The 27,525-nt window shown below is 63.0% G+C and overlaps 1 protein-coding gene across 1 annotated transcript; it reads right to left on the bottom strand.

Annotated features, from left to right (window-relative positions):
• Positions 1 to 12,117: 12,117 nt before the first annotated feature.
• ADRA2C (adrenoceptor alpha 2C) lies at positions 12,118 to 14,086 on the bottom strand. The gene has a single exon (XM_077137107.1). It carries the CDS (start codon positions 14,084 to 14,086, stop codon positions 12,686 to 12,688), a length of 1,401 nt encoding a protein of 466 aa, XP_076993222.1. The 3' UTR covers positions 12,118 to 12,685.
• Positions 14,087 to 27,525: the final 13,439 nt, after the last annotated feature.

The raw sequence follows: 27,525 nt of genomic DNA, 5'->3' as shown, positions 1-27,525 counted from the left end.
GAAGGAGGAATCATGAGTTTGAGCAGCGAGCGCGCTTGCAGGGGAGGGTGTTTTAGTGACTACGGCTGCGGGGAGGGTTTTATTGGGGGAGTTTTTCATTCCGTGTCAGAAGCGCGGGAGAAAATGGCCCAGTCGGGCACTCCTGCTGCCGAGTGTGATGGCACCGCCAGGCTGCCGGGCTCTGGGTCATGCCCACTGCTCAGAGCTGAGCTCCAGTCTGGGAAGCCGACCGCTGTGGCTCTGCCGGGGCTCGGACGGGGCAGCCGGGGTGGTCAGGGCAAGGCGGTCAGGGCGGTCGGGGCGAGGGGAGAGGACCCGAGGACAGGTCTCCCACCTGCAGCCACCTGGTCTAGGGAAGACACGGCTCCAGCCGTACATACTGCAAAGATGGAGCAAAGGCATTCGCGCGTTGGGCCTCAGCAGCCTGTCCCTTATTCTCCCACATGCAGGGATACTCGGTACCTCAGGGGTGCAGCGCCCCACTCTCGAGGGGCTTACAGACCCAGTGTGTGTTGGGGGGAGCAGGAAGGGAGCTCCCTGCAGGGGACGCACCAGCAGAACTGGCCAGTGAGAGTCCAGTCACGCTGCCTGGGGCCACCCACACTGCCTGGAGCCAGGGTGCCTTCAGGGAGCAGGTGGGCAAAGCGGGGCCCTCCCCAGCCCACACACTGCCACCCTGCACCTGCTGCCATCCCTTCCGTCCTGGCCACAGCCGCTGACTCAGGTGCCAAACCATCCCTGGTCCCACCCCCGCCCACCTGTCAGGTGGGGCTGGCACCTCCTGGCTTCTGGGCTGTGACAGGTCTGACCTGCCCTCTTTCTGGGGCTGCTGAACCTGGAGGACGTCCACTGAGATGCTGGGAAGGCAGGAAGGCAGAGAGGGAGGCAGAGGGAGGCGGGTGGGGAGCATCTACAGGCGGGCCCCCAGCGCACATCCTGCCCTTTTCTGTCCCTGGCAGCCTGAGCTCTGCTGTGACCTGACTTGTCCCTGACATCCTCCCCCCCCACCTCGTATGCCCCCAGCCCCAGCCCCAGCCCCCAGCCGGCAGCACACGTGGCAGCTGTAGCTGACCCCCCTCAAACCCTGCTTCCCACCTGAGGGGCCGGGGCAGCACACAGCAGGCCCTAAACAGCGCCTGCCGGGCTGAGCGGTACCGGGGAGGACAGGCACGCCAGGCTGTGGGTACAGGCCACAAAACCCCAGGTCTTGGTGTCCTGGGGCCACCAGGACAGTCACCAGTGTTCCAAGCAGCAGGAACTTGCTCTCCCACAGTTCTGAGGGCCACAAGTCCTTAAGCTGCGCTGCAGGGCAGCCCTTCAGGGACTCTGCCCCCCCCATCTCCCCAGCTTGCGGCTGGCAGTCCTTGGCTTGTGGCTGCATCACCCCTCCCTGCCTCTGCTGTCACGTGGCACGCACGTGTGCTTGTGTCTGTACCGCCAAGTCTCTCTCCTTCTAAGGACACCCGTCCTTGGACCCGGGGCCCCCAATACAGTGTGGTTTCATCTCAACTCGATGCCATCTGCAAATAAGACCCCTCCACAGGGGCTGGGTCACGACTTCATATGTTTCTGGGGATGGGGGCGGGTATGTCAACACACTGTCCACAGACGGAGACCCCAACCCCAGAGCGTGGGCAGTGCAGGCTCCGGGGGTGCAGATTTATGGGTTGGACACTCACCCTCTTGCAGGCCCCCCTCCCCACCCCCAAAACACTGCAGTCCCCAAACCAGCTTGGACGGTCCTGGGCCCCTCGTGTGTTGAACTGTGGCTCCAGCACGCGTGGCCTCCAACGGGCAGCGGCTCCCTCTGAGCCTCGGGCTCCTGCCATGACCCGGGGCCCTGACACTCACCCCTCCAGATGTGGAGAGCTGACATCGCTGTGACACATGCGCGACATCTCGTGCCACGTGGTACACAGTCGGCACTAAGCGAATGCAGCGTCGGTGCAGTCAGTTCACAGAGGCCACGGAGCGGGCAGGCAGCAGCCTCTGCGTCCCCCAGCCAGGCCAGCCGGCCTCTTCCTCCAGGCTCCAGGGCGTCCGCGCAGGGCCAGGCTGGGATCTGGCTGGGGTCCCGACTGGCGGTGGCTGGGGTCACACCGTGTCCCCGTCGTCCAGGAGCGGAAGAGGCCAAGCTGCCCTCTGGCTCTGGCTGGGCCGGCAAGCCCGGGGCGGCGGAGCTGCACTCTGACACGCCGATGGGGAGATAACGGTGCCGGGCTCCTGCTGGAGCCGGGAACATAGGCTGGTAGTTTTCCATCGTCACAGCCAAGCGACAGCCCTCGCGGGGGGCTGGGTGGGACCCCTCCTCGGGGGCCTCTCCAGAGACCTCTGGGCTGGAATGGGTGGCAGCTTCCCCTGCTGTCTCGAGCCCTGCTGGCCGGGCAGCCCCCACCAAAGTGTGTAGTGAGCCTCTGAGAATTTCCCCCGTGCTGGGGCACAGCGCTTTACAGCTTACAAAATGCTTCCACACCCGCCCCCTCACCGGATCCTCCCCCTCGCCCTGCGAAGTCAGCATCCGCATCCTCGCTCACCAACGGAGAGCCGGCGCGTGGGATGGGGCTGGTGTCCAAGGACCGCGAGGGTGGCCGGCTGCAGAGCCCAGCTGGAGGACGCACAGGGGCCAACACTGCATGGCCTCCAGGGGTGTCTGTGCAGCCTCCCGGGACGGGAGCCCTGGACACTCCCCACCACCTGCCCTGCCGCACACCTCTTCTAGTACTTTCTGTGACCTTCTCAGAACGGCCCTATATGAGGTTGGTGCTATCACAACCTTCAGTCTACAATTGGGGAAATGGAGGCAGGAGAAGCAGGGACATCACCTGTGTCCCATAACCATGCATACGGAGTGAACTCGAGCTGGGGGGCAAAGCCACCCTGGAGCACATGGTCCCAGCCGCAATGTCTGCCCCCGAGCCCCCCACCCCAGCTCGGGCAGGCCCTGCCCCCCATCAGGGCCCACAGCCGGCCGGCAGAACCCATCCGTGTGTGAGTTCTATGCCAGGGCCTGCCCCCGACAAGACTGATAACCCATGGTGGGGCGCTGTGCCTGCTGGCTTCCTAACCCAGTGCCGGAGCACTGTGCGTTCCCAATCGATGCTTTTTAAGGAAACATTTGTAAATGTGTCTTCCTTCACCATAATGAGAAAATGGGGGGCTTCTTAGGACTTCTGCATGTCCCCCAGGGAGTGCTGGACATCGGTGGGGTTGAAGAGGTGCTTGTGGAGGGAATGAGATGGTGGCTGCAGGAAGCAATGGATGGATGGAGGGTCGGTGATGCCTCCTCTCCGCACTGAGACAAAGAGAGCCCCAGGGCACTGCCGGCCCTCCCAGGTCTCAGCTGTTTGAGACAAAACCCATCTGAATTAGCACAGAATTGACATTTTCTCCCCGGCCCAGAGAAAAGTCCTGTGAACTCCAGCTTCAGGGGGCCCGTGTTTGGGGTGTGATGCCCTGCCGGCAGCGCTGTCCCCAAGTTTTGAATTTAGGCTTTGTGAGTGAAGGCTGAGGGGTGCTGGGCCACGCACCCAGGGCTCGGAGCCTCGGCAACGAGGGGGTCCCTTCCCACAGCTCCACCCCGGGGACCGGGGGCCGGCCCCATTTGGCCTCTCCCTCTTCACCCCTCGGGGATACGGATGCCCCTGTCCGCCCCTCTTCTCCCACAGCCACCTGGATGAGGACACGGGCCGGGCTGCGGCCGGGGTGCATCCCACGGATTGGCGGCGGCTGAGCCAGGCAGAGCCCCCTCGGGTCACCCTGGCCTGGAGGCTGCCACTGCTCAGGGGTCCTGGGGGCCTGGGCCAGGGGGAAGGGGAGATGCGGTGCCTGCATTTTCACTTTGCACCACAAATTAGGCAGCCGGCCTGGCCCCTGGCTGGTGTCACTTGGGGGCCTCTGGGCAGTGAGTGTGACCACACAGGGGGATGGCCAGGGAAGGCAGGGCAGGTGACCTCCCGTTGGAGGGCGAGGAGCTCCCTCATGGGGACCTTGCAATAAAGCCCTGCTTACCACTGCAGCGGACGCGCGACCTCAGGTTCCCCCATCTTAATTAATATTTTCTCGCACAGTGTCTGAAATCCACTGTGGTTCTAGAATCATTAAGCCAGGGCAGAAACATTTGGTTGCCAAGCAGTTTCTCCTTGATGAGAATCATCTGGAAGCCGGGTCAGCCAGCAAATGGGCCTGGATGGAGGAAAGGTCGAGGGTCTGTGTGCTGGTCCTACAGCTGGGTGGCGCTGGCCAGGTGAGTGCCCCGTCTTGGGATGGCAGACCCTGACCCGAGGTGGTGGCTGGGGTGAGGGAGCGGAGTCTCAGGGCCCTGGGAGCTCTAGCGGGTCTGTACAGCGGGAGGCCGAGAAGCAGCAGGGAGGGTGCTCGAGGCAGGCAGGGTGAAGGACAAGCGGCGGGATGGCCGGTGCGAGGAGAGCTGTGGAGGGACAGGTGGGCAGCCCCTTCTTGCTCTCGGGTCTGCGTGTGGCCGTCGGCCCCCAGTGCTGTCAGTGGGGATGGACGCAGGTCTCTGTCCCTGCACAGTGGGCTCTGGGAGGGCGGGGCTGAGGTCGGGGTGGACCCCTCCCCACCACGCTGGAATGGTGCCTGCGCCTGACAGGGGCGTCACATGCCTCTTCTGCGTAAACAAGGGATGGTGCCGAGTCAGGTGGAGGAGGAGCCTCCAGGGAGGTGAAGACAAAGCTTCCTCCAGGACAGTCCTGCTCCAGGACAGTCCTGCTCCAGGAAAGCAGCAGCCATCCCACGCTCCCGTTTCATAGTCAGGAGCCTGTGGCTCAGAGAGGGCAGAAGAGTGGCCCAGCGGCTCGGGGCAGGGCCTTCGCTCCCTCCTCTGCCCCTTCCTCAGAGCCGGAAATGAGGTGCCAAGGGTCAGACTGCCACGTGCGCCCTCGTCGGGGGGCCACCCCGCCTCGGGGCCAGCTGACCCCAGCTCTGGAGCTGCTGGTGGGTCGTATCCATCTCTGGGACCCAGGTGACCTGCCATCTCTAGGCCAAGGGACCCCGCCTATCTCTGAGCCCAGATGACCCCATCTCTGAGGCCCAGGTGACCCCACCTGTGAGAGCCAGGCTGGCTCCTTCCCAGGACCGTGGACTCCTCCTGGCCCCAGCGGGCCATGAGCTCCCTGGCCACTCTCCTGGAGACAGCTGGGGCTCCATTCCTCGTCCAGGGCACGCATGGAGCTGACACATGGGGACGGACAGCCAGCGAGAAGGGAGAGGGGCAAAGGCACGCCCACGCCAGTTTAGCACCTCCTTGGAACTTTACCCTAAGACCTAGGCTCGGCCATTGAGGGGGGCAGCTTTCCTCTCAGTAAAATGGAAAACTCCCAGCCATGAGGTTGCTCTTTGTAGGGTCTGGTCCTTTGGGGGGGGGGGGGGGTTTCTCCATTGCTGGGAGGATGGGGACAGAGGAGGAGCAGCTCCAGGCTGGAGATGGTGCAAGCCCTGGCGCAGGGACCTTGGGCTACTTCCAGCCCAACACCCTGTGACGCCCTCTCTGATGGCACCTGCCGGGACCTCATCTCCTGAAGCAGAGCCGCCACCCAGGCTTTCCCGACGTCTGCAGAAGCCAGCAGAGGCAGCACTGGGGGGAGGGCAACCCGTAGTCCTAACAGGCCCTGAGGGTCCTCTCTCAGCCCGTTTTCCCCCAGCCCAGTGGGTCCACGTGGGCTCCAGTGGCTGTGAGCTCCACCCACCCACGTTTCTGAGTGAACACAGGGCTTCCCTAGGGGCCTCCTTAGGCCCGGCGGAAGGGAGGTGGTGGGCCCTTTAAGAGGAGTTCGCAGGGTTGGCGCCATTGATAAGACAGGACAGGGAGGGTGCCAGGGGGAGGGCACTGCGGGAGGGCATCCCCAAGCGCAGTGCTGCGCCCTCCCACGTCAGGCCCTGCCCCTCACGCCCCGCCCCACTACCCGCTCAGGGGACTCCGTGAAAAGTGCTCTGGACTCTGTCTGGTGGGAGGTGCCATGGAGGCAGGACTTGCCTTCGTTACCTTTTCAGCCAATTCTTGGGACTTCTGTTAAGAGCCTAGTGCACACCGGTTTGCGGGGTGGGGGTGAGGGTGTGGGCAGAGCTTCCTCCCCGCCCCAAGTTCCCGTAGCTATGTCCCCCAGCCCAGGCTTCAGGTCTCAGGTGACCAGCGTCCCCAAGGCCCAGAAGCTGCTGCCCAGCAGAGCTGGGGCCCGCTGGGGTGGAGGCTGGGGGAGCCCAGCACCCCGCAGCAGGCTTGCCCCGAGGGAGAGGGCACAGAAGGCAGGGATCCGCCAGCTCCCACTTACGGTTGATCACGGAGAGCTCCAGGGCCCACCCCTGCGCTTCACAGGAGCCACCGGAGGCAGAGGGGACGGCACTGGGGGTGCAGGATGCCACAGCTTAGTTTGGTTTCAAACCTGATTCGGGGCTCTGGAGCGGATGCCACACTGCCCACCTTGCCTCGGCAACCCCAGAAACCACCCCTTTCCCAGGGGGCTCTGGAGCCCCCCGTTCCCCCTACCCCGCCCCCCCCACCATCACGGGCCCAGCGGGGGCACCTGTGTGGCTCCACCTGCCACGGAGGACACTCTGGAATGGGTTCAGGTACCATGACTCAGGTGCCACCTTCCCGACCCCTCCAGCACCTTCGACAAAGTACATTTAATCCAGCATGTGCTTGCTCCAGGGGGTGGGCCCTGCTGGCCCTGTAGAGTGCCGGCTGACATCGAAAGCAAGAGAATCACCCTCTTGTTTGTCTCCTACTTGAATCCTTGCAGAAAAAACAACAGGCGATTCTGAATAGCAGCTTCGTCTGAGCCAATTAAAAGAGGACTGATTCTGTTTGCAATTCGATTTGCAAGGGTAGCACACTCTAGGAAACAGGTGCCTGAATTATTTTCCACCACCAATATTTTGGCCTTTTTATATCCTGGGTGGGGCAGTTTTCAGAGCTGCCTACTGTTCTGAACCGTTTCTAAGACGACAAAAATAAAAACAAAGCCGGACCCTTCTGCGCATTGCGAACGGGCACGGAGGATGCCGTCGTTGCGATGCAGCAGCTGACGCGTTAGAATGCGGAGGACATAAAAAATCATGAAGCAACTGGAGAAATGGGGAGTTGCTGGGAGTTCTTTGGTCCTGCCAGCTTACCCCTGAGAATAAGGGCGCTTCCCACAGGAAAGGGACAGAGGGGATCAGCATGGGGAGATCGGCTGCTCTGCCCAGAAAATGCATCACCCGGCCTCGGAGATGTCTCTTCAACCCTCAGAGCCTCTGTCTTCCCATCTGTAAAGTGAGGTGACGCTGCTGATGTGGGCAGCTTGTTGGGGGATTCCACGCAGGGGGTGGGAAGTCGGGTCTGCACGCCGCCACAGCCCTCCATGTCGGTTTGTCTCTAGAGCTCAGTTTGCTGGTCTGTGAAATGGGAACAGCTATTTCCTGAGAGTCCCGGGAATTATAGGCGCAGAGTTTGCGGCCTCCCCCACCCCCGTGTTAGGCCCTCCCATTTGGGAGCTGGGGAGGGGAGAGTGAAATGGCGCCGTGGAAGGGCCCAGCTTCACCAGCGAGGGCCATGTCGAGATGTCTCTGTTTTCACAGAAGATGCACAGTTGGTTAAGAGCGAATGCAATGGGGGAAAAATCCCGCCCACCAATAGCTGAACATACGGCTTCGGCAGCCAGGCTGGGCGGGAAGTGGAGACCCCCCAGCCCGAAGCAGCCGCCCGCCGCTCCCGCTATGGAAGGTTCTCCCACGCGGAGTGCCTCGGGCGTGGGCACCCACTTCCACACCCCTGCCCGCGGCTGGGCATAACGTCCTTCCGGAGTCTGGAGGCCCTGGGTGATCCTTTCCGGACTTCTCCGTGGGGATGGATGGGCATTTCTGCATCCCCAGGGAGGCCTGCTCAGCCCAGCTGCTGCCTTCCAGGTCGACAGTCCATCCCCACGGGCAGGGGTATCCCCGGGGCCCTCTCCTGGACACCCTCCACGTGGTCAGGCCGAGTCAGGTGGGTGGGCAGTTCCCAGCAGAGCCTGAGCTGGGGCGAGGGGGCGAGGCTGAGGAGGCTGGTGGGGCCAGGTGGTGACCTGCCTGCCCCGAGAACTACGGAGGGGGCTGGGCTTATACTGGGGTGACGGGGAGCTGGCCAGGGTCTCAGTGGGCTTGTCCCAGGTCACCTCATTCTCGGACACGGGGCTGGAACCCTTTTCACATGACTGTTAACCTCCTGGCAGGGCCCGGCCAAGGGTGGGAGAGTCGGTGGAACTGTTAGTGGAATGAAGAATAAATGGCCCAGTTTGGTGCAACTGGTGACTGAGGCCGAACCCAGGGGCCAGGGGTTAGGCCCCCCACCCCGCTAGGGATGGTGATGTGAACACCTCTCCTACATTCTCCAGGTCCCAAAGTGCCGTCTCCCCTCCCCAGGCAGGCAGACTTGCCCGAGTTGTGGAGAGGAGACCTGGGGGACTGTGCCTAGCCCAGGAGTCCGCGGCCAGTGCCCGGTTTGGCCGCCCATGCCCTGGTCTCCAGCTTTTCCTGCCAATCTTGCTTCGGGCCATGAGCATGAGATGAGCATCCTGTTTCCCTTTTCTCCATTGCTGCCAGGTAGCTCCGGGCACGTTTCGTGCTCAACTGGGAGCATATGACACCATCAGGCCATCCTTTGGGGACCACGCCTTCTGCCCCTGCCTGACTTGATTCCTTGTCATGAGCGCTGTGACTTTTGGCAGGACAGAGATCCATTTTTGGTCCCCAGGGCTGGCTTTCTTCTCGCCCCGATTTCACCACAGGTCCCACAGTGGCAGATGCAAGTGGGGCTGTCCTGTCCCTGCTCCCCACTGCAGAGCACGGCACCCAGCCAGGAAGCAATGTGGGAGACCTAGCGGGTAGGCTCAGCCTGTCCCGGGTCACGGGGGATATGGACCCAGAGCCCTCTCCAGCTGCCTGCCAGGCAAACCCTGCCCTGGCCCCTCCCAAGCCCCACCCTCATCCCCTCCTTCCCCGCTGTCACTTGGATGCACTCAGCAGTCTGGCTGGGCCGGGGCAAATGGGGAAACTGATCCTGGGGGTGGGAGTGGGGGCACTGAGGTGCACGGGCCCCAGTGGCTGAGTCAGAGTGGGGATGCAGGACTCCTAGAACTCAGTCACCCACCTCTACCCTCAGCCTCAGAACTGGGCTCCCACCGCCACTGAACTTTGACCCCCACCGCCACCCAACCCCAAAGCCCCTCAGGTGTCCGCCGGCACAGAGCAGGGCCACCCATCGCTGTTCAAGGGGAGCTCGGGCAACGCCCCCATGGGTGGGCATGCGAGCAGGGCCAGGCCAGCTGCAGGGCATCTTGGGGTCTCAGCCACCTCCCACCCCCCAACGCACGGGGGCTGCTGCAGGCTGGATTCCAAAGGCCACTCTCCCAGCCTCCTGGGAAGGCAAAAGGCGGCTGCCAAACTCAAGATGCCACAGCAGGCGCCTGTATTCTGCTCCAACACCACATCGGACTGTTTGAGCGCCGCCGCCGCCGGGTGTGATATAAAAATACAGGCACTGCCAGCCCCACCCGGGCAGAGCAGCTTCCTCACGGGCGAGCGTGCCCAGCGCCCACCCCCGGAGCTGGGCACATTTGAAGACGGGGCGTCTTGTTCAGTGTTAACCATCCTGGCGGCTCCTGAAAATATTTTGTTTTGAATTCCTTACTGAGCTGTAATGGAATATTTGGATTATATTCCTTTTTTTTTTTTTTTTTAGCCTGCTTGCTTTTCTACAGATTCAGCAATTGAGTTAAAATACAGGAATTCATTTTTTAAGACTTCTATGTATCTGTGTATCTTTTAAAAACTGCCTCAGCCACGCGCTTGAGCCAGGTACAAATTAACACAGGGAAGAGAAAGGGTCAAGCCAGGAGCCTCCACAATGGAACCTTCTGGAGCTCATTGTGGTGGGTTTGTATTTTGCCACCCGGGAGACCTGCATCTGCAGTGGTGTGGCCTGGGGGACAGCCCCACTGTCCAGACACAGCTTGAGCTCAGAGCCGGATGTGCTGGGTTCGAGTTCTACCCTGCCCCCTCACACCTGCAGGCCTTGACCTGACAATCACCTCTGGGCCTCAGTTTCCCCAATCACAGCCCGGGGTTGGTATTGACTCAGGCCTGTGAAAATGTGTGTGCAGTGGACAGACCGGCTAGACAATCAATGGACGGGGGGCAGAGTTCAGAGCCCCCGCTCTGTCCCACCAGGAACCTCTCTGCAGGGCAGCTCGATGCTCAGGGAGCAGCAGGGACAAGCAGGCAGTGGTCCCAGAAGCTTCGGGCTGCATGTCAGCTGCCTGGCTCACTGAGGAAGAAACTGAGGCACAGAGAAAGGCTCCTCGTCAGCTCCCCAACCCCAGCGGTGCCGGGAGCCACGCTGTGTCTCCGGTTATTCGGCTGAAAAGAAGATCTCTCCAGGTAGCAGTTACAACGAAGAGGAGAGCGTCCGCTAATGGAGCGGCTGTAAGCATGGACAGCTGCAGGCCCCGACGGCCTGGAAGGCACGCTTCTTGGAATTAGAGAAAGAGGAAAAACTGACATTCTTTCAGCTGCTAAGACTTGGGGCTCAGCCCCCAGGAGGCCTGGGAGGGGCCGTCACCTCCAATGCACTGGCCCCCGCTGCTCAGAAGCGACTCACCCACGACCGCACAGTTCTAGGTGACAAGCAGGAGCTCGGCGCCGAGGACTGCAGACCCACCGCCTCCCATTTTCATTGTGAATGAAAATAGACGAGCCACAGGCCAGCCCTGCAGCGGGGAGCACTGCCCATGCCTGTGCTCCTGCCCATGTACCCTGTCACCTGTCCCCATCTCCAGACCTCCCCTGGCTGCTACGTCTTCCCAGTGGAATGTGCTGCCAGTTTACCTTTCTGGGAGCCCGGCTTGGCCGGCAGGTCGAACCACACCTGAGCAGGCCTGGGAGGGCCTGGGAGACCTCCCAGCTGCCCCCTCCATTTGACACAGGTGACCCTACAGAGGGGCCCTGAGGCCCAGGAAGGGCAGGGATTTGTCTGGGATAGCTCAGCCATCCCTGGCCAGGACTTCCAGCCTGGCCAGACCAGGCCAGGGAATGTGGGGACCAGGGGGTGGTGGTGAAAGGCAGGCCCCTGGGCTGACCCCTCCACAGGGTCACCCCTGGGCCACCGCAACCCAAGGTCAAAGGGGTCCAGGAGAGAGCTGGGCTGGGAGAAGTGTGGTACTTAAGGAGAGACCAAGGGGGGCCAGAGGGGAGGGGGAGGGTTGGAGGCCCCAGTAGGGCCCCCCAGCACGAGAGCCCCAAGCAGCCTACCAAGCTCATGGGGAGGGGCGGGGGTCCTCTCTACACCCCTAAAATGTCGAGGGATGCTTTGGCCCCTCTGTCCCGCCTTCCCAGGGGCTTCCTCCAGGTGGGAGGAGGGGCTGGGGGAGGCCGGGAGGAGGGTCCAGCACCCAGCAGGCCCTCAGTGTCCAGACACTTTCTTCAGGTCACCCCTTGTCAGGCCTCAGTGTGGGGTGACGCATGGACACGCTGCTGGGGGAAGCCAGACTGAACAACCCCCCACACATCTCCCGCTTTTGGGCTTCAGTGACCCGCAGTTTAGTTCACAAGCAAGAAATGGGTGGTTGTAAGTGAAGCCCGCTTCTCGCCAGGCCCAGCCAGCAGGGGCCTCTGGTCTGATGTGATGGGACTGAGGGTTGCCTCAGCCTCTCCCCCAGGCCAGCTATGAGTAGCGCCTCTTTGTTCTGGGGGGGGGGGGGGTCCTGACCCACCCCACCTCCCGCAAAGTGGAAGCCCAAAGCTGCTCAGAGGGACAACCTGAGTCTGGGGAAGGGGGTGCTGGATGCCAGAAGGGGGTCAGGGCAGGGGGCCGGCAGGAAAGGGAAGGGGGAGGTCCCCTCCAGAATCTAAATTTGGAGTCACTTGGCCTTGCCTACAAAAGTCCCTCTTCTTGCCCCTTAGCACCAGAACTTCAAGTATCTATTTTGTATGTATATAAGATTTTTAGCTTTAAAAAGGGGCCACTGAAACCTAGCACCTGGGTCCATCCTTGGGGTGGATGGAAACTGGGGGTCCCTGCGGGTGGGGCTCTGTTAGGCGCCCCAGTCCACTGGCTTAAGGACTGACAGCTGCAGCCAATGCTTAGATTACAAAGGTTTATTTAGAAAATAGTTTGGTTGTTTTGGCTGTGATCGTTTTTTTTTGGCAAACATTTAAATACCTTCAGTAACCAGAGACTGTCAGTGCCATCTTCCCTGGTCACCCCGAGGCAGCCACCCCGAATGGGTCCTGAAGTCAGCCCTTGCTTAGACACGGGTGCAGGTGGGGTGGGGTGGGGTGGGGTGGGGGTACTGCCTCTACCATCCAAACCCTGACCTCACAGCCACCCCTGAAGAGACCCCCAAACTGGGTCCTGGCCCACATCCCCAGAAGCAGCCCCTGGCTGAGGAGGGAAGGCAGAGGGATCTCCCCTTTCTCCCCCCACTCCCCCCGAGGCGCTGCTGCCCCTGGTCCCTGGAGAACAATCCATCCCGAGTGTCCGGGGAGGCTGGCCCCCCGCGAAGGGCAGGGCGTGGCCCCGGCTTTCTCTGGGCCTCCGTGCTCGGCCACACCTGCCCGGCTCTGAGTCCCCGGCCAGCGCCGCCGTCGTGGCCGTGCGGGGTCTCCGGGCGAGGTGGCCGGGCCCGGGCGGCGGGGTGGAGCGCGCGGGTCACTGCCTGAAGCCCCTTCTCCGCCGTCGGAAGAGGATGTGCTTAAAGGAGCGGCGGAAATCCTGGTTGAACACGGTGTAGATGACCGGGTTGAGCGAGCTGTTGCAGTAGCCGATCCAGAAGAAGAACTTGAAGAGCGGGTCGGGCACCTGGCAGGCCTCGCGGCAGATGCCGTACAGGCTGTAGCTGAAGAAAAAGGGGAACCAGCAGAGGACGAAGACGCCCATGACCACAGCCAGCACGAAGGTGAAGCGCTTCTCGCGCGCCTGGGCCACCTTGCGGCGGCACACGCTGCTGCGCGCCCGGCGCCTCCGCGACAGGAAGAACTCGACGGAGCGGGAGCTGGCGCGCGACAGGCGCCCGCCGGGGCCCGGGGAGCGCGCGGCCACCAGCGCGCCCGGGTCGGCCGCCCCCGCCGCCGTCGCCGCCGCCGCGGACCCCGCGTCCGCGCCGCCCTCGGCGCCCCGCCGCCGCCCGCCCCGCCGCATCGCGCCCCGTCGCAGCCGCCGCTCGGTCGCCGCGCTGCTCTCCTCCGGCTCCACGTCTGCGCGGCGCGGCGGGGGCGCGCAGTGCCCGTTCTCCCCGGTGACCGCGGCAGTGCCCACCCCGTTCTGTGTGGTCGGGGACGCGCCGTCGGGGCCCGCGGGCGCGCGCTTCTCGCTGAGCGTGCGCGTGCGCAACTTCGCCACCCGGTAGATGCGCGCGTAGACCAGGCCCATGATGAGGCAGGGCGCGAAGAAGGAGCCGATGCAGGAGGAGAGGATGTACCACGTCTCGTCGTTGAGGCCGCACTGCGGGTAGGCGGCGCCGTCGGGCTGCCGGTAGAGCGACACGAGCGGCGGGAAGGAGATGACGGCCGAGATGAGCCACACGGCCACGATGGTGGCCTTGACGCGGCGCGGCGTGCGCTTCAGGTTGTACTCGACGGCCTGGGTGACAGACCAGTAGCGGTCCAGGCTGATGGCGCACAAGTGCACGATGGACGAGGTGCAGAAGAGCACGTCCAGCGCCAGGTAGACGCCGCACCACACCTGCCCGAAGTACCAGTAGGCCATGAGCTCGTTGGCCAGCGAGAAGGGCATGACCAGCGTGGCCACCAGGATGTCAGCCGAGGCCAGCGACACGAGGAAGAGGTTCTGTGGCGCGCGCAGAGCCCGGCTCGTCAGCACGGCGATCACCACCAGCACGTTGCCCACCACGGTGAAGGCGATGAGGAAGCCCACCACGGCCGCCAGCCCCGCCACGGCGCCCGCAGAGTACTGGCCGGGAGGTGGCCCCCACGCGGCGCCCGAGGCATTGGCGCCCCCGCCGCTGGCCCCCTCGCCGGCGCCGCTCGCGTTGGGGCCCGTCGCCGCCGCCGCCGCCGCCGCCAGCGCCGCCGCCAGCGCCGGGGACGCCATGGTCCTCCCGCGAGCTACGCGGTCCCGCCCGGAGCCGGGGAGCAGCCGCCGCAGCCCGCGCGCCCCGCAGCCCGGCTCGGCGCCCGCATCGCCGCCGGGGACCGCGGCGACCCGCAGCCTGCGCCCGGCCGTGGTGGCGCGGCGGGCGGGCGGGCGGCGCGCCGGGGAGCGTGGCCGCCGGGCTCCCGCAGCTGCCGCGCGCCGAAGTGCCGAGCAGGAGGCGCCCGGAGCGAGTGGCGACGCGGGGCGGGGGGCGGGGGGGGGGGGCGGGCGGCTCCCGGGTCCTCGCGGCGCCCCGCCCCTGGCCGGCTCACGGGGAGCGCCCGGGTCGCGAGCCCACGGCTGTGTGGCGCCCCAGCGCTCCAGTGGCCCCGCAACCACGGGGCCCGGCCGGGGCGCAGACTGCAGGTGGCGGCGGCGGCGGCGGCCTGGGCACCGCGCCTCCCATCCGGCCGGCTAAGGCTCTGCGCGCCGGGGCGCGGGCCGCCGCTCCTCTCGGCCCCTGCGCACGGTCTCCGGCTCCAACTTTACTTTCTCGGCCGGGGCCGGCGCCGCCGCGCGGCCTCCGCCTCCGCCGCCTCGGCCCCGGCGCGGGCGCTCCCCGGGCGCGCGCTCCTCGCCCGCCCGCTCGCCCGCCGGTGCTGCGCCGCCGCCGCCGCCGCCTCCCCGCCCACCGCCGCCGCGCGCTCGGCCGGCCCAGTGCCGCCGCCCGGGCTCGGCTTCCAACTTGGTCGAGTTGCGCAGCGGGGAGGGCGCGGGGCGGGGCGCGCGGGTGGGCGGGGCGGCCCGAGGGAGGGCCGGGGGAGCCGGCCCGGGGTGCCCGCGCCGCGCGGGGGAGGAGTCCGGGGCGGCGGCGCGGGGCGCGTGCTCGGCGAGGGCGCCCCCCTCCAGGGCCGGCTGCAGCCTGCGGGATGGGGCCGCGGCGCCGCGGGCCCGGGCGGTGAGTTCCGGAAGCCTGCTCCTTCGAAGGCTCCCTCCTCCCCCCCTGCCACACGCACCCGCGCGCGCGCGCGACCCCGGCCGGTGGGGTCGGCGGCCTGATTGGCGAGCGAGCCTCTCGCCGCCGGGGGAGGGCGCGGTGCGCGCGGGGCCCAGCTCGGCTCCCCGCCCGGTGCTCCGGCTGTGGGGCCTCCCCACGCGCGGCCTCAGCGTCCCCGCGTTGCCGGAGCATGAATCAGAACTAGAGTGCCCGCGGAAGCCCTGGGCGGGCGACCAGGCCCCGCACCCGCCTTGGCAATGATTGAGGTTTATTTCTTATGCTCCGTGGGCGTCCTTTTGAAGGATGGGGAGACGCGTTCACCATCGCCGCCTCCAAAAATGACCCCGAACCCAACCGCCCCGGTTGCGGGTGGTCTCCCGTGGATGCCTCACTCTTGCCGGCTCAGGGGAGAGCAACTCTTGGGGTAGCCCCTGTCTCACATCCCGGTACAGTCATCCCACAGGCATGACCTGTGCCTCCCCAGCCCCTGGTAGGCAGTGGGGGTGGTCCCTGCCTCCACACCCCTAGGTCTGTGGGAGAGGGACCTCTGCGGAGCAGGTGGTCGCCAGGGGGACAAATTGGAGTTCCCAGGCTTGTCTAGGGGAGGATCCTCCTCCCTGCAGTCCGGGCTGCTGGTGCTGCCCTGCCCCTTCAGATGGGGAGAGGGGACTGTCCTCATGACTGCCATAGATTGGCCTCTGGGTGCACAGGAGGACCTCCTGCTGCTGAGACCCTGGTTTGGGGGCTGCTTCTCTTCTCCCTGATCCCCTGAAGTCTGAAGTTCTCCTGTTGCTCAGGAGTGAGCTGCTGTCTGAGCAGACACTGCACCTGGCTCTGGCGTTCTCTTAACCGTGTTGTCCCAGCAGAGCTGATAAGGAGGGTGTGGGGCTCAGGCAGTCCAGACCACTGCCCTGCTCCAGGATGCATGCACTTTGCGGGCGCAGGGTCACAGCTGTCACCTGAGAGGTGCATGACCCAGGAAGATGGAAGGGAGCCACCCTTCTAGTGGAAGTCCCTCCCAGTCAAGGCAGCCTCTGGGTGCCTCTGACCCGTGGCCCCTGGGTGTGTCCTCCACCTTCCATACTCAGCACCCACTGGCCCTTGTCCGTGTTGGACAGATCTGTGGCAGGTGAGATGAGTGCAGTGACTGCCTCCATGCCCTGGGCGGGGCCGGTTGATAGGCGCCCCTTCTCCAGCTTGGGAATCCGGTTGTCAGGGAGAGCTTCCTGGAGGAGGTGACCCAGAGCTGTGTTTTGGAGCAGGAGACAGTCAGCAAGGAAGAGGGAAACTCGGTGGGCCCTGCTCCCATAGGTGGGAGTCGGCTTTGTCCTGGAGGGGTGGGGTGGCAGGGGAAGCCCTCAGAGGGGTAATGGGGTAGTCAGATGCAGGTTTCAGAGAAAGCCTTCCTCCCCTGGCCAGCCCCATGGGCTTGTTCCCTCCCAGGTTTTCATCTGGCAAGGGACAGTTTGGGGGTTCATGGGGGTGATGTGGAAACATCCTTCTTGGTTCCACTCCCCTACGCCTTTTGCACGCCCCAGCAGCTCCGGCACGAGGAAATTCGGAGTGCCTGGGGCCCAAAACCAGAGGGGCCCTCCCGCAGCCCAGGAGGCTGCGCTCCAACCAGGCCAGGTCAGGCAGGGCCAGTGACCCGGGCCCATGGGGGCAGATGGAGACATTTGGACGGACAGGCTGCAGATGTGGTGCAGCTGGCACCACCTCCCTGCCTCACCAGGGAGGGGCGGGGGAAGCAGCTGTCCTTCAGGTGTCTCCAGGCCCTGGGACCACCAGGCGGAGGAGAGGAGGAGCTGCCGCGGCCCCAGGGGCCCCACGTCCTCAGCCTTGCAGAAGGCTTGCGCTGGCTGCCGGCGCCCCGGGAGGTCCCGGGGATAGCAGCTATTTGCAGAGGAGCCGCAAGGCCTCTTTCCCCAGACTATGAGAATTAGGCTTAGCAAACTGTTCTCTGTTATCCCATCATAAGTGAAGCCCTCCCTGTCCATGTGTCCCCCCAGAAGACTGCCTGTCCTGGGGTGTGGCTGGTGGCCAGCCCGAGTTCAGCGTGACCTGCTAGTGCAGTGGGGGGTAAGTGTGCACTGGGACGGGGTGCTGCTTGTGTGTGTACACACATGGGGGTCTCTTGGGGCAGGAGTGTGGGCACAGCTCAGAAGGAGCACCACAGGGCACCCACCACGGCCCTCTTGGCCAGGCAGCAGCTCTGGGTGGGGCAGCACGTGGACTGCCCCCCGGAGGTGATGTGCCTGCACTCCCCCCCCCCCCCGGGTGCCACCCTCTGCACTTTACTGGCAGCCTCAGCACAGGCTGACGGGAGCTTGTCTCCTTGAACCACCTACCCCTGGCAGAGATGCATGTCCACACCCACACGTGTGCACATCCACATAGGGAATATATGCGTGGGTCCTGTACACACGTTTGCTCACGTATCTCCACGTGCACACACTATGCATGCATCCATGTAAATGCACACTAATCCATGCACATGCCAGTGCACATGCATATGTGCATACATACCCATGCATGCACATGTAAATACACACCAAATCCATGCACACACACCAGTGCAAGTGCATATGTGCACACACACATATGTGCATGCACATGCATGCTATCCATACACACATGTGTACACGAACTTCACATCTCTCGATGCACACGTATGCTCATGTGCACATGGATGCATGTAGGCACACACACATGCATGGACACACACATCGAGTACCTGTGCCCATATACTATGCACATACATCTCTGCACATGCACGCACAGTCTCCACACTAACTGTGCACTTGTGTCTGTGCATGTGTCCGCACATACAACATGCATACATATGCACATGTATCCATATACACCTACCCTTGGACATACCTGTGCACCTTGCACGCATGCTGTGCACACATGCTGCATAAACAGCTGCATCCATACGCAGGTGGGCACATGCATGTGCACACACACCTCTGTGCATGCTCACACCACGTAGGCACACACTTAGGTCTCTGCCATTCCCGAGGGCAGGGGCAGGCTTCAAGGCTGGAGTGAGCCTCCGGGGGTGCCCTCTGTGGGTGGTGGGCTGGCGTAGGGAACCAAGGCTGTTCTCTGGTGGCCCGTGTCTTGGTGCTCACGCTGACCCGCCACCTCTGGCACCTGTCCTGCCACACTGACCTCGCCAGCCTGGGCCTGCTCATAGCTTGGCGTGCGCTGTTTTCGTGGCCTGGCGACCCTTTCTCCCCCCACCTCAGATGTCCCAGGCTGGACAAGGGGCCCTCGGATGACCTCTTGGGTGCCCCTTGGGGCCATGCCCTCCTAGTGCCCCCCTCTCTCTCCTGGCAGGAGCTCTTGAGGATGGGGCCGTGTCTCTGTTCCCACGGCCTCACCCAGGGCCTGGCACCCTGCTCCCAGGTGGGGGGCAGTTAAAGCAGGGTCGGGGTGAAAGGCGTGGGTGGCTGTGTAGGGAGCCCCGTGAGGGCCCTGGCCGCCTCCCCTCCATGGCGGCTCCTCACCTGGCCCCAGGGCCCCCACTCCCAGCCCGGCAGGCCCTTTCTGCATTGGTTTTGTGGAGTTGGAGTCACTGCTGTGGATTTAAGCTCTCACTTGTTCCCTAACTTGCTGTGTGCAGTGGGCCAGACTGCAGCCCCTCTGGGCCTCAGTTTCCCCAACTGTAAAATGGGGACACCGACCAGCCAATGCCAAGGTCCCTGCCAGCTCTGAGATTCCTCCTCTCCCCGCTTGGCCCCCGTCTTTGTCCTCAGTCGGTGCCTGTGGGGGTGGGGCCTGTGGGGGGGAAGCCCTCTTACCCCCAGGTGCTGCTGTGGCTGCCTCGCGGCTGGCCTGGCTTCTTGTGTCAAGACCAAATGGCCTCCAGAAGCAGCCCAGATTTCTCCTTTGGGCCAAGGCTTTTTTCCATCATGTTTATTTGAATTTTCATTTTGAAAGACCAGGCAGGGAGAAGCAAGGCTTGCCTCCCTCCCTGCCCCTCCCTGGAGAAGTCCAGAAGCCAATTTGTCTTGTCAGAGTGTGGCAGGGGCCTGGCACTGGAGCACTAACCCACGGACAGAAGCCATTGCAGTATTGACCGGTTCTGTGGACCTGGAACAGCTGTGGCTTTTCTGGCGAAAGCTCACCTTCGGGGACCGCCTTCGCTTGAAACAGCTGAAATAGAATAGGGCGGTGGGGCGGCTTGTGCCGAGCCCCAGCTGTGCACCCCAGATTGTGGGCCCGAGCTTGGGTCCACCCTCCATCCCTTCCCAGCAGCCACACAGCCCTCTGACCAGCCTGCCTCCCTCCAGCCCCGGCCTCCTTCACCTGGCAGACCCTCCCTGGAGCTTTCTGTGGCCCCCAGCCGTGCACACCCCGAGCCTGGCATTCGGAGCCTCCAGCCACGGTCCTTCATCCATCCGGTCCTTCATCCCCACCCCCCGCACGTTCATTGAGCATCTCCTCTGCGCCCGCCCTCGATTGCAGAAGCAAGTAGGGCAGGGGGCTGCCCCGGATGCCAGGATCCCCTCTCCCACCCTCCTGGCCTTGGCTCAGAGGGGCAGCCGGTGCCGGGCTCAGCATCTGAGCAGCAGGCTTGCCCAGGTACCTCAGGAAGTGATTTTCTTTCCGAAAAGGAAAATCGCAGTGGCCTGGAAGGAGGGGGGATCTCTCCCCCATGGGGCTGCAGGGAGAGTTCCAGGCTGATGTCTGGGAAACACTTAGCCCAGAACCTGCTCTTCACAGGATGCTCAGGACATACCACTCTCCTTTCCCTCCGCCCCTGTGCCTCCCCAGGCCTCAGGCATCTGCCTCCATGCCTGCCCACCAGAGACCTGGGCCTCCCTCACAGCCTATGGCCTGCTGAGATCCGGCAGCCTTGGTCATTTGTTACCCAGCCTGGATAACTCAGACACCTACAGGTCTGGTTTGTTCAGACGAGGAACACTCGTGTGCTCAGCCAAGGGGGCCCCCTCCCAGCCCCAGGGGAAAGCTCAGGACCTAGATGAGGGGGGCCACACAACCCTGTTCCCACCAAGGAGACAAGACTTTCCTCCCTAGTGACAAGTGAAAGGCGTGCAGGGAGGCCCACTGTGTGCCTTCCTGTCCCAGCATGTGCACACAAAGGTGTGATGGCAGGCACTGCAGCAGCCAGCCCGTAGCCAGGAGGAGCCAAGGATGAGGATGTTTCACAGGGATTCTTACAAGAAGGAGGCAGGAGGCTCTGAGGAATGGAAGGGGAGGTGAAGAGGGAAGTAAGAGGCTGGGGTGAAACCAGAAAGGACCACGAGCCGAGGGACACGGGCGGCCCCCAGAAGCTGGAACAGGCAGAATAGATTCTCCTTTGGGGCCTCCAGAAGGACCCATTTTAAACTCTTGATTCCCAGGATTGTAGGATAATAAATGAGTGTTGTTTTAAAGCCACTAAGCTTGTGATAACTTATTTCAGCAGTCATGAGAAACTCGTGTCACTGTTGAGTCACTGTGTGCTACTGGACAAGTGTCCTGCCCACACTGAGCCTCAGTTTCCCTATCTCAGGGGCCAGAACTCAGTGGTCTCTTCAGCCCCTGCTGGCCCCACCCCCAGCCCCATCCAGGTGGGCACTGTAGGAGTGTGCGGTTTTAGGGTCCAGGGGTTAGAAATCCAAATGCCACCCACATCCCTGCTGAAGCCACGGTGGGCAGTGAGGCCCTGACCCGGGGGCCTGCTCATCCCTCATCCCTGGCCAGAAGGACTTGCCCAGGAGCCTCAGGCCATTTCAGGAGGAGGGACGGGGAGGGGAGGGGAGGAGAAGGAAATCCTGGACCCATCCCAGCGACCAGCCAGCTAGGGGGGCCTGGGGCAAATTCCAGAACTTCTCTGAGCCTCATCTGCGGTTTGAAGGATTAGCCGGGATGAAGGTCAAGTGTCTGGAAGGCTGCAGCTCCCATCTCGGTCCTGGGCACCTGGCTCGTGGGAGGGGGGATGACCGGCGGGGGCTGATGCTCACGTTTCCTTTACGTTTCTCTGTAACGTTCACCAGCTCCAAGAGCTTGAGTTCCTCTGTCAAATAAAAGAGCAAATGGATGAGAACTAAGGGCTCACAGCTCCTGGCCCTTAGCGAGCTCTCTGTGGTCAGGCCGGTCTCCTCATGACTAGAACCCTTGCTCTGGTCATGGAATCTGATCCCAGCTGCTGTCCGAGCCCCCCTTGGCGACGCCCCTTCAGGCTTCCCCCACCCTGCTGGCATGCTGCCTTCTGAGCCTCCTCTCCTCCGGGGACAGTTGATTTCTGCCACTGAGGACAAGTTCCCAGCGCCCCTTTGCGTGAGCCCCTTGCTGGCCTCAGGAAGTGGGCCGGTGCCTGCTCTGCAGGAGCCTCCAGGCCTGCCAAGGGCAGAGGGGAAGACTTCCTCAGCCAAGCAAAGTGGCTTCCCTGCAGTGTGCCCATTCCTGGCCAGTCTGCACCTTCCCCCCCCCCCCGCACCCCGAGACAGGGGTCTGCAGTTGGCACCTCCTCTGCTTGGACCCGCCTACCTCCCACAGGGGCGTCTCCTGGGTCAGGCCCCCGGGCCTCCCCCATCCAGGTCCCTCTCCTCCAGAGACCCCCAGCGGCTGGTCAGAATGTTCAGCCTGTCTTTGAAAGCCTTGTGTTTTATTTTGCCCTCGCACACTCGGAGATATGGGCACTCCTAATGTCCCCACTTCGCAGATGAGAAAATGGAGGCTTTGTGGACCACGGTGCCTGCCCAGGTCTCCCAAGAAATGTTGCTGGTGAAACTGGGGCCACGGCACATGCCCCTGCCCCCATCCACCACCTGCCCTGGGTGACAATCACCCACTGCAGGGTGAGACTTACCAACGTGGGCCCTGGCTTGATACAGGAGCTTCTCTCCCCAAAGCAGCCTCCCCAGGGACCCCTCAGACAACCCCACTTGTCCCACTGATGAGGTTGTTATTTCCAAGTATTTCCATTCCCCTCTAGAACGGGCTAATCAACCCTTAGTCCCAGCACCCAGCCTGGTGAATGAGTGAACGCATGAACAAATGAAGGAAGGGATCCCTCCACGAAGCAGACATCCTCCCTCTGCTTTGCGGTCAGGCGGCAAGGCCCAGGGAATGGCTGTGCCTGGTTCCTAGCCTGAGCTGCGTCCTTTCTGCCGTGCCTTGCTGCCTCTCATTTCCCCACCATCAGTGACGTGTCATCCTGTCCCTGGCAGTGGCCAGAGGTGACGGAAACCAAGGACACTGCCTCCCCGGTGGAAAGCCAGGCCGGGCGGGGCCGAGGCCAGAGGGCGCTCACCGTGACCTGGGTAAGGTGGACGGCATGTGGCTTCCAGGCGCCCCGCGCCATCGTGAGGCAGCTTCCCCACCCCGTAGGCTCTTAGCACCATTGCCCCGTGTAGAATCCGGGGGAACATGCCTGGCGGGGATGGCTAATTAAATAAAAGCAATTTCATGCCCACGAGGTTTGCATCTGACCATAGCCGACACATGCTTCAGAACTAGAGGAAATGTGGAGATTTTTTCCGTTCTGTTACGCTTTTTATTTTTAAATAGGAAAATGTAGATGAATCCTTAACATGTTTGGGAAAATAAACCAAGAGGGCTCGCATCAGCTCTGACCCTTTGCCGCTTTCTCGGCTCCCTATGTTGATCCTGGTTCAGAAAAATTTCTGGAAGGTGGGGGGGCCAGCGGGGATCGCGGTCCCTGCCCAGAGCCCTGGAATGTTTGGGTTGGAGCCTGGGCATCTGGGGCCCAAAGTCAGTGAGATCTGCTCTGCTTCCCTCTTGGTTCTTCCCTTCCCAGAAAGGGGCTGACTTAAGTCTACATGGGGAAACTTAAGTCATGATAGGGAAGGGACCGGCTGAGATTTACAGTTGTGAATAAGTTAGGGTACAGGTGAAGGTGCTGTAACGACAAGCTCCCCAAACAGTGGCTTTGGCACGCATCTGGCCAGGGTGGTCCAGTGGCTCCTGCCTCTTTTTCCTTGGCCGCCCTGGACCTGCAGTTCCCACCCTGAGGTCTGGGCACGGTCACCCACATTCCACCAGAGGGTGGGGACGGTGCAATCCTCCAAGCAGATGCCATCTTCTGGGAAGTTGCATGAGGCCAGAGCACACACCCGTTGGCCAGAACCGGGTCATGTGACCACGCCTACTGCAAGGGAAATGGAGAAATGCCGTTTTCTGTGGGCCAGTCATATTGGGAAGCTGCTGAGGGTTTCTTGCCGTCGGCACGCTGGGCGTTTGGGATGGACAGCTCCAGTGGAGGGGCCGGCCTGGGCATTGCAGGCTGCTTAGCAGCATCCCCAGTCTCTTCCCAGCAGACGCCAGAGCATCCCCCGCTCTGGATTGTGATGACAGAAAGTGTCTCCAGACTTTGCCAAGTGATCCCTGGGAGGAAAACGTCACCGCGATGGGGAACCGTGCCCTCCAGGGCCCACATCCAGGCAGGAGGAGAGGCCAGCATGACCACAGCCCCGGCCGGGCGTTGTCTGCCCGCAGCGCCTCGGCCACCCCCTGCAGCCCCTGCCTGCATCCCCGCCTCGTCCCGCGGCTGTGCCCCTCTCCTGGGGCTGCCCCTCTGACTTCCACTCACTTCCAGCCTCGGGCTCCTCCCCGGGCTCCTCCCCGGGCTTTCTCTGACTTCTGGATTCAGGTTTTTTCCCTTTCTCAGGCCGTCAGGAGCATGGACGGAGACCCACCCTGATTCAGTTTGGCCATATTTGAACTAAAAACAGCATCCTCAGCAGGTCCCATTTCATTGGCTTCCTGCCCACGGGAAAGCAGGTGCTGTTAAGAGCATGCCTGTGTTGGGGCTCCCAGCTCAGTCTCCCACTGGGGTTGGGTGAGGGGCCCCCCAAACCGAGCCGGCTCCCACGGGCACCGCCCCCCTCACACCTCCACGTCCGCACCCACTGAACGTGGCAAACCGAGTGTGCTTGGCACAGGGCAGGGGCCCCAACAAGGGGGCCCCCGAACCACGTCGGCGGTCAGCGGCAGGCCTGGCCACCCCTCCCCCTTCGCCCCTCACCTGATGGAAATTTTTGAAGTGCGGCTGTGCATCTGCCTCTGCGTGGAAGCTGGGGATGCCTCCTTGAGCCTAAAAGGAAGGGGCCGTCAGGGCACCGGAGCTGCCATGCTCATGGCCGACTCGCTCCGGAACTGCAGGTGGTCAGCAATGGGGCTAGGCCCAGGGTTGGGGTTGGAGGTGGGATTGGCTTTAGGACTGGGGTTTCGGGGTGCAGAGTTTTCATGGAGCTAGAATTTGGGGTTGGAGTCACTGTTGGGGTTTAAATGAAGGTCCAGGTTGCTGTCGAGGTGAGGTTCCGAGGTCAATTGTTGGGCTCACGGGTAGGGTTGGGTTTGGATTTGTGTAGGGTCTGAATTTAGGTTTAGGGCTACAGGGAGGTTTAGGGTTGTGTTTAAGGTTAGGGTTAGGATTAGGATCGGAGGTGGGTTGGGGTTGGGGTTCAGGTTAGGGTTAAGGTTGGGTCGGGGTTGCTGTAGGGAGAGGGTTAAGCCAGGGTTGGGATTTGAATCCAGGCCCTTTGGCCGCTGCTCCCGGACCCTGCCCACCGCCCTCCTGGTCTGGTCCTGAACTCTCCACTAGACGGTGACGAGATGCTCTGTGGCCGTTGGCACCTGGCTGAGACTTGACCCTCGGTCTGTCCCTGTGAAAATGAGTGGGCTGGTTCCCAGTCTCTCGGGAGGCCCTCCCAGCTCTAAAACTTCTAATTAGGTAGACTCTTCTTCAGGTGAGCTCGAATGATGAGCTATTGTTATGCAGGAACATGTGAGTACAAAGATAGTTTGGAAAATGGAGCTGGAACAAAAGCTCCAGTAGAAAGCACCTGGCTCGGGTATTATACTTACAGAAACTATTTTAAAACCAAAGTACTTTTTACCACAGTGTTAATCGGAATTGCCCTGGGAAACCATGTTTGACTTGAACAATAGGTTTGTATCGACAGGAGATGCTACGGTTCAATTTCTAGGAAAGAGAGCAATGATGAGGTGCCTCGCTCCAGATATTGTTTCAATTACAGCGGTGGAAAAAAAACACGAATCCTGCGAGGAAGTAAATACCTCCTTTTCATGGCCGCGAAGGCGGACTTCCCGATCTCGGAGCGGCCCCACGGTCACAGGAAGCCCACGGGCAGCTGGAAAATTTGATTTGGCGGTGCTGACCTTTGAGTTTGGGGGTGCTGACCTGTGCAGGAGGACGAGGCAGGAGGCAGGTCTGGCCGGGTTGGTTGGGAGTGAGACTTGCATTTTGGAAATTCGCAGGTTGCAATGAGAACTGTGTCCAGGAGGGGGCGACATTCCGAAGGCCCCCACCCGCTGGCCTTGGCCCCCTGAGGGAAGCCTTGGGTGGGACAGAAGAAAGTTAGGGTCTCAGGCCGTGGACTTGGCCTCTTCTTGCCTCCCCTCCCCCACCCCCGCAGTCAGGCCTGGCCTCTGACCGGGCCTCGGAAGCGCTCCTCGCCCCCACCCTTCCTTTGCCACCCACACGAACTGCCCCCGTCCAGCCCAGGGTGGCCGCCTGCCCTGGGGCCTCACCTCCATGCTGTCCCCTGCCCTGCTCCATGCCGCCCTGGAGGATCTTTCCAGAAGGACTCTGCCCTCGTCCACAGGAGGAGTCCGCCTGCACTTAGGGTTCCCCCGGACATGGGGTTTGGGGCCTTGTCTTTTGCCCTCTCCTGCCTACCTGGCTGGGCGTCCTCTCCCCGGGAACAGCACCCTCTCTGTTCTTCCCTAACACCTGAGCCTTCCGCCTGGCCCACTCTCCAGCCTCCCTTGGGATCAGCTCAGCCACCTCCTCCAGGAAGCCCTCCCAGTGCCCAAGGGCTGCTGAGCCCGCACCCTGGGGCACCCACCCCCTGAGTGCTGGCCTGTGTACCCAGACTTGGTGGGTGGGCAGGGATCGGTGCTTCACCTGCTGCCCCCCGGGCCAGCACGTGGGAAGTCATCAGCCGAGGATGGGCAGGTGAACTCGGGAGTGAGTGAACGAGAGAGAAGGAAACAGAGGGGAAAGCTACAGTTCTGCCACCTCCCCTTTGCTGGGTGAGGCAGGGTGGGTGGGCAATTTGGGGCTGCGAGTGACCCAGGCCATTCCCTTCCTCGTGGGATCCCTGACCAGCCCCTGCACCCCTCCTGACTCAGATGCCCCCCCATACTCACCACTAGGCCCGAGGATGCTGGGAACCCTGGGGACCCTGGGCTGGGGAAGGCCCTATGTGCGGGCCCTGGCTGGGGCAGGGGGAGGCATTGCAGCCGGCACAGAGGGGCAGGCGCAGAGCTGGCTGCCTGGCTTTGCTCACCATCCCGCAGACGCCTCCTCTCGGGGACCCCTTCCTGTGCTGGGGACTGGGGCGAGGGGGGGTGCAGAGAGCAGCTCCAGGGCAACCCCCATTCCCAGGGACAGACCTTCATCCCCCTGGGCCTCTGCCTGCCGTGGAGGGAGAGTGGCAGGGCCCCAGCACTGGCCCTGTGCAGGGCTGATGCCCCTCCCACGCAGGGTCCAAGGTCAGCCTGGAGGGGCTGCCCCGCCCCCACCTCTGCTGGTGCAGTGGCTCCTCCAGGAAAGCCACCACCCTGCCCGCACTGCGCCCTCTCCCTTGGCCCCCAGGTCCCTCCCACCCTGCTCTGACCTGGAGGTGACCTCCACGGACCGGGAAACCCAGCTGGGCTCAGTGGCCTCCTGCGTCTGCCACATGCTGGCCACCGCCGCCTGGGGCTGGAAGCCCGTTGCGCACAGCCCACCCCGGGGACCTCCGGGTTTAGCAGAGACGCGGGCCCCCATCCCCTGCTGGGGACCTGCTGTCGGCCCCTTGCTTTACAGTGTTCACGTGAGGTGGGGGGGGGCGGGGATGGCCAGGCGGTAACTGGCTTTGCGGGGCCAGGAGGGACCGTGGACGCTGGCTTCTACCCTCTCGCAGACCCTACCCCACCACCAGGCCCGGGACAGAGGCCCCTGCCGTGCTCTGGAGAGTGGTAAGGAAAGCCAGGGCCACTGCTGCCCACCCAGGGACGCCTGGGCCAGCCGGGCCTCTGCTCTCAGCTCCCACCTGCAGGTGGGGAAACTGAGGTCTACAGGCCTCCAGGTCCCCACGTGGGACTGGGCCAGATGGCCGTGGTCCCCTCAGCACAGCGGCCCTCCCCTCTTCTCCTCCCCACCCCCCCCTCCCTGGGCATGACGCTGGCAGCCCCCATGCCGGCGGGTCTCTGGGTGGGATCCTGCTGGGCACAGCTGGAAGGTGGCAGGGTGGGCGGTGGTCATCACGTGCCCTGTCCTGTGGGCCCCCTGCCGCCTGGCATCGGGCAGCCTTTGCTCATGGCAGCTTTCCCCCACCCCACAGGCCAGGGCTGGGTGTTGGCAGTGGAGGGGTACTGCGGCAGGGTCAGACAGGACGGGAGGTGAGGGCAGCTCAGGGAGAATGGTCCAGAACAAGACCGGATGGCCTGCTGCAGTGGCCCCTGCTGGGCCGTG

This window comes from Tamandua tetradactyla, chromosome 19 (genome assembly GCF_023851605.1).
Source record: "Tamandua tetradactyla isolate mTamTet1 chromosome 19, mTamTet1.pri, whole genome shotgun sequence".
Lineage (NCBI taxonomy): Eukaryota > Metazoa > Chordata > Mammalia > Pilosa > Myrmecophagidae > Tamandua > Tamandua tetradactyla.
This window is presented reverse-complemented; position numbering and strand designations above follow the sequence as displayed.

Coding starts and splice junctions, on each gene's coding strand:
- ADRA2C (XM_077137107.1), bottom strand. CDS start 14,086: ATGGCGTCCCCGGCGCTGGCGGCGGCGCTGGCGGCGGCGGCGGCGGCG.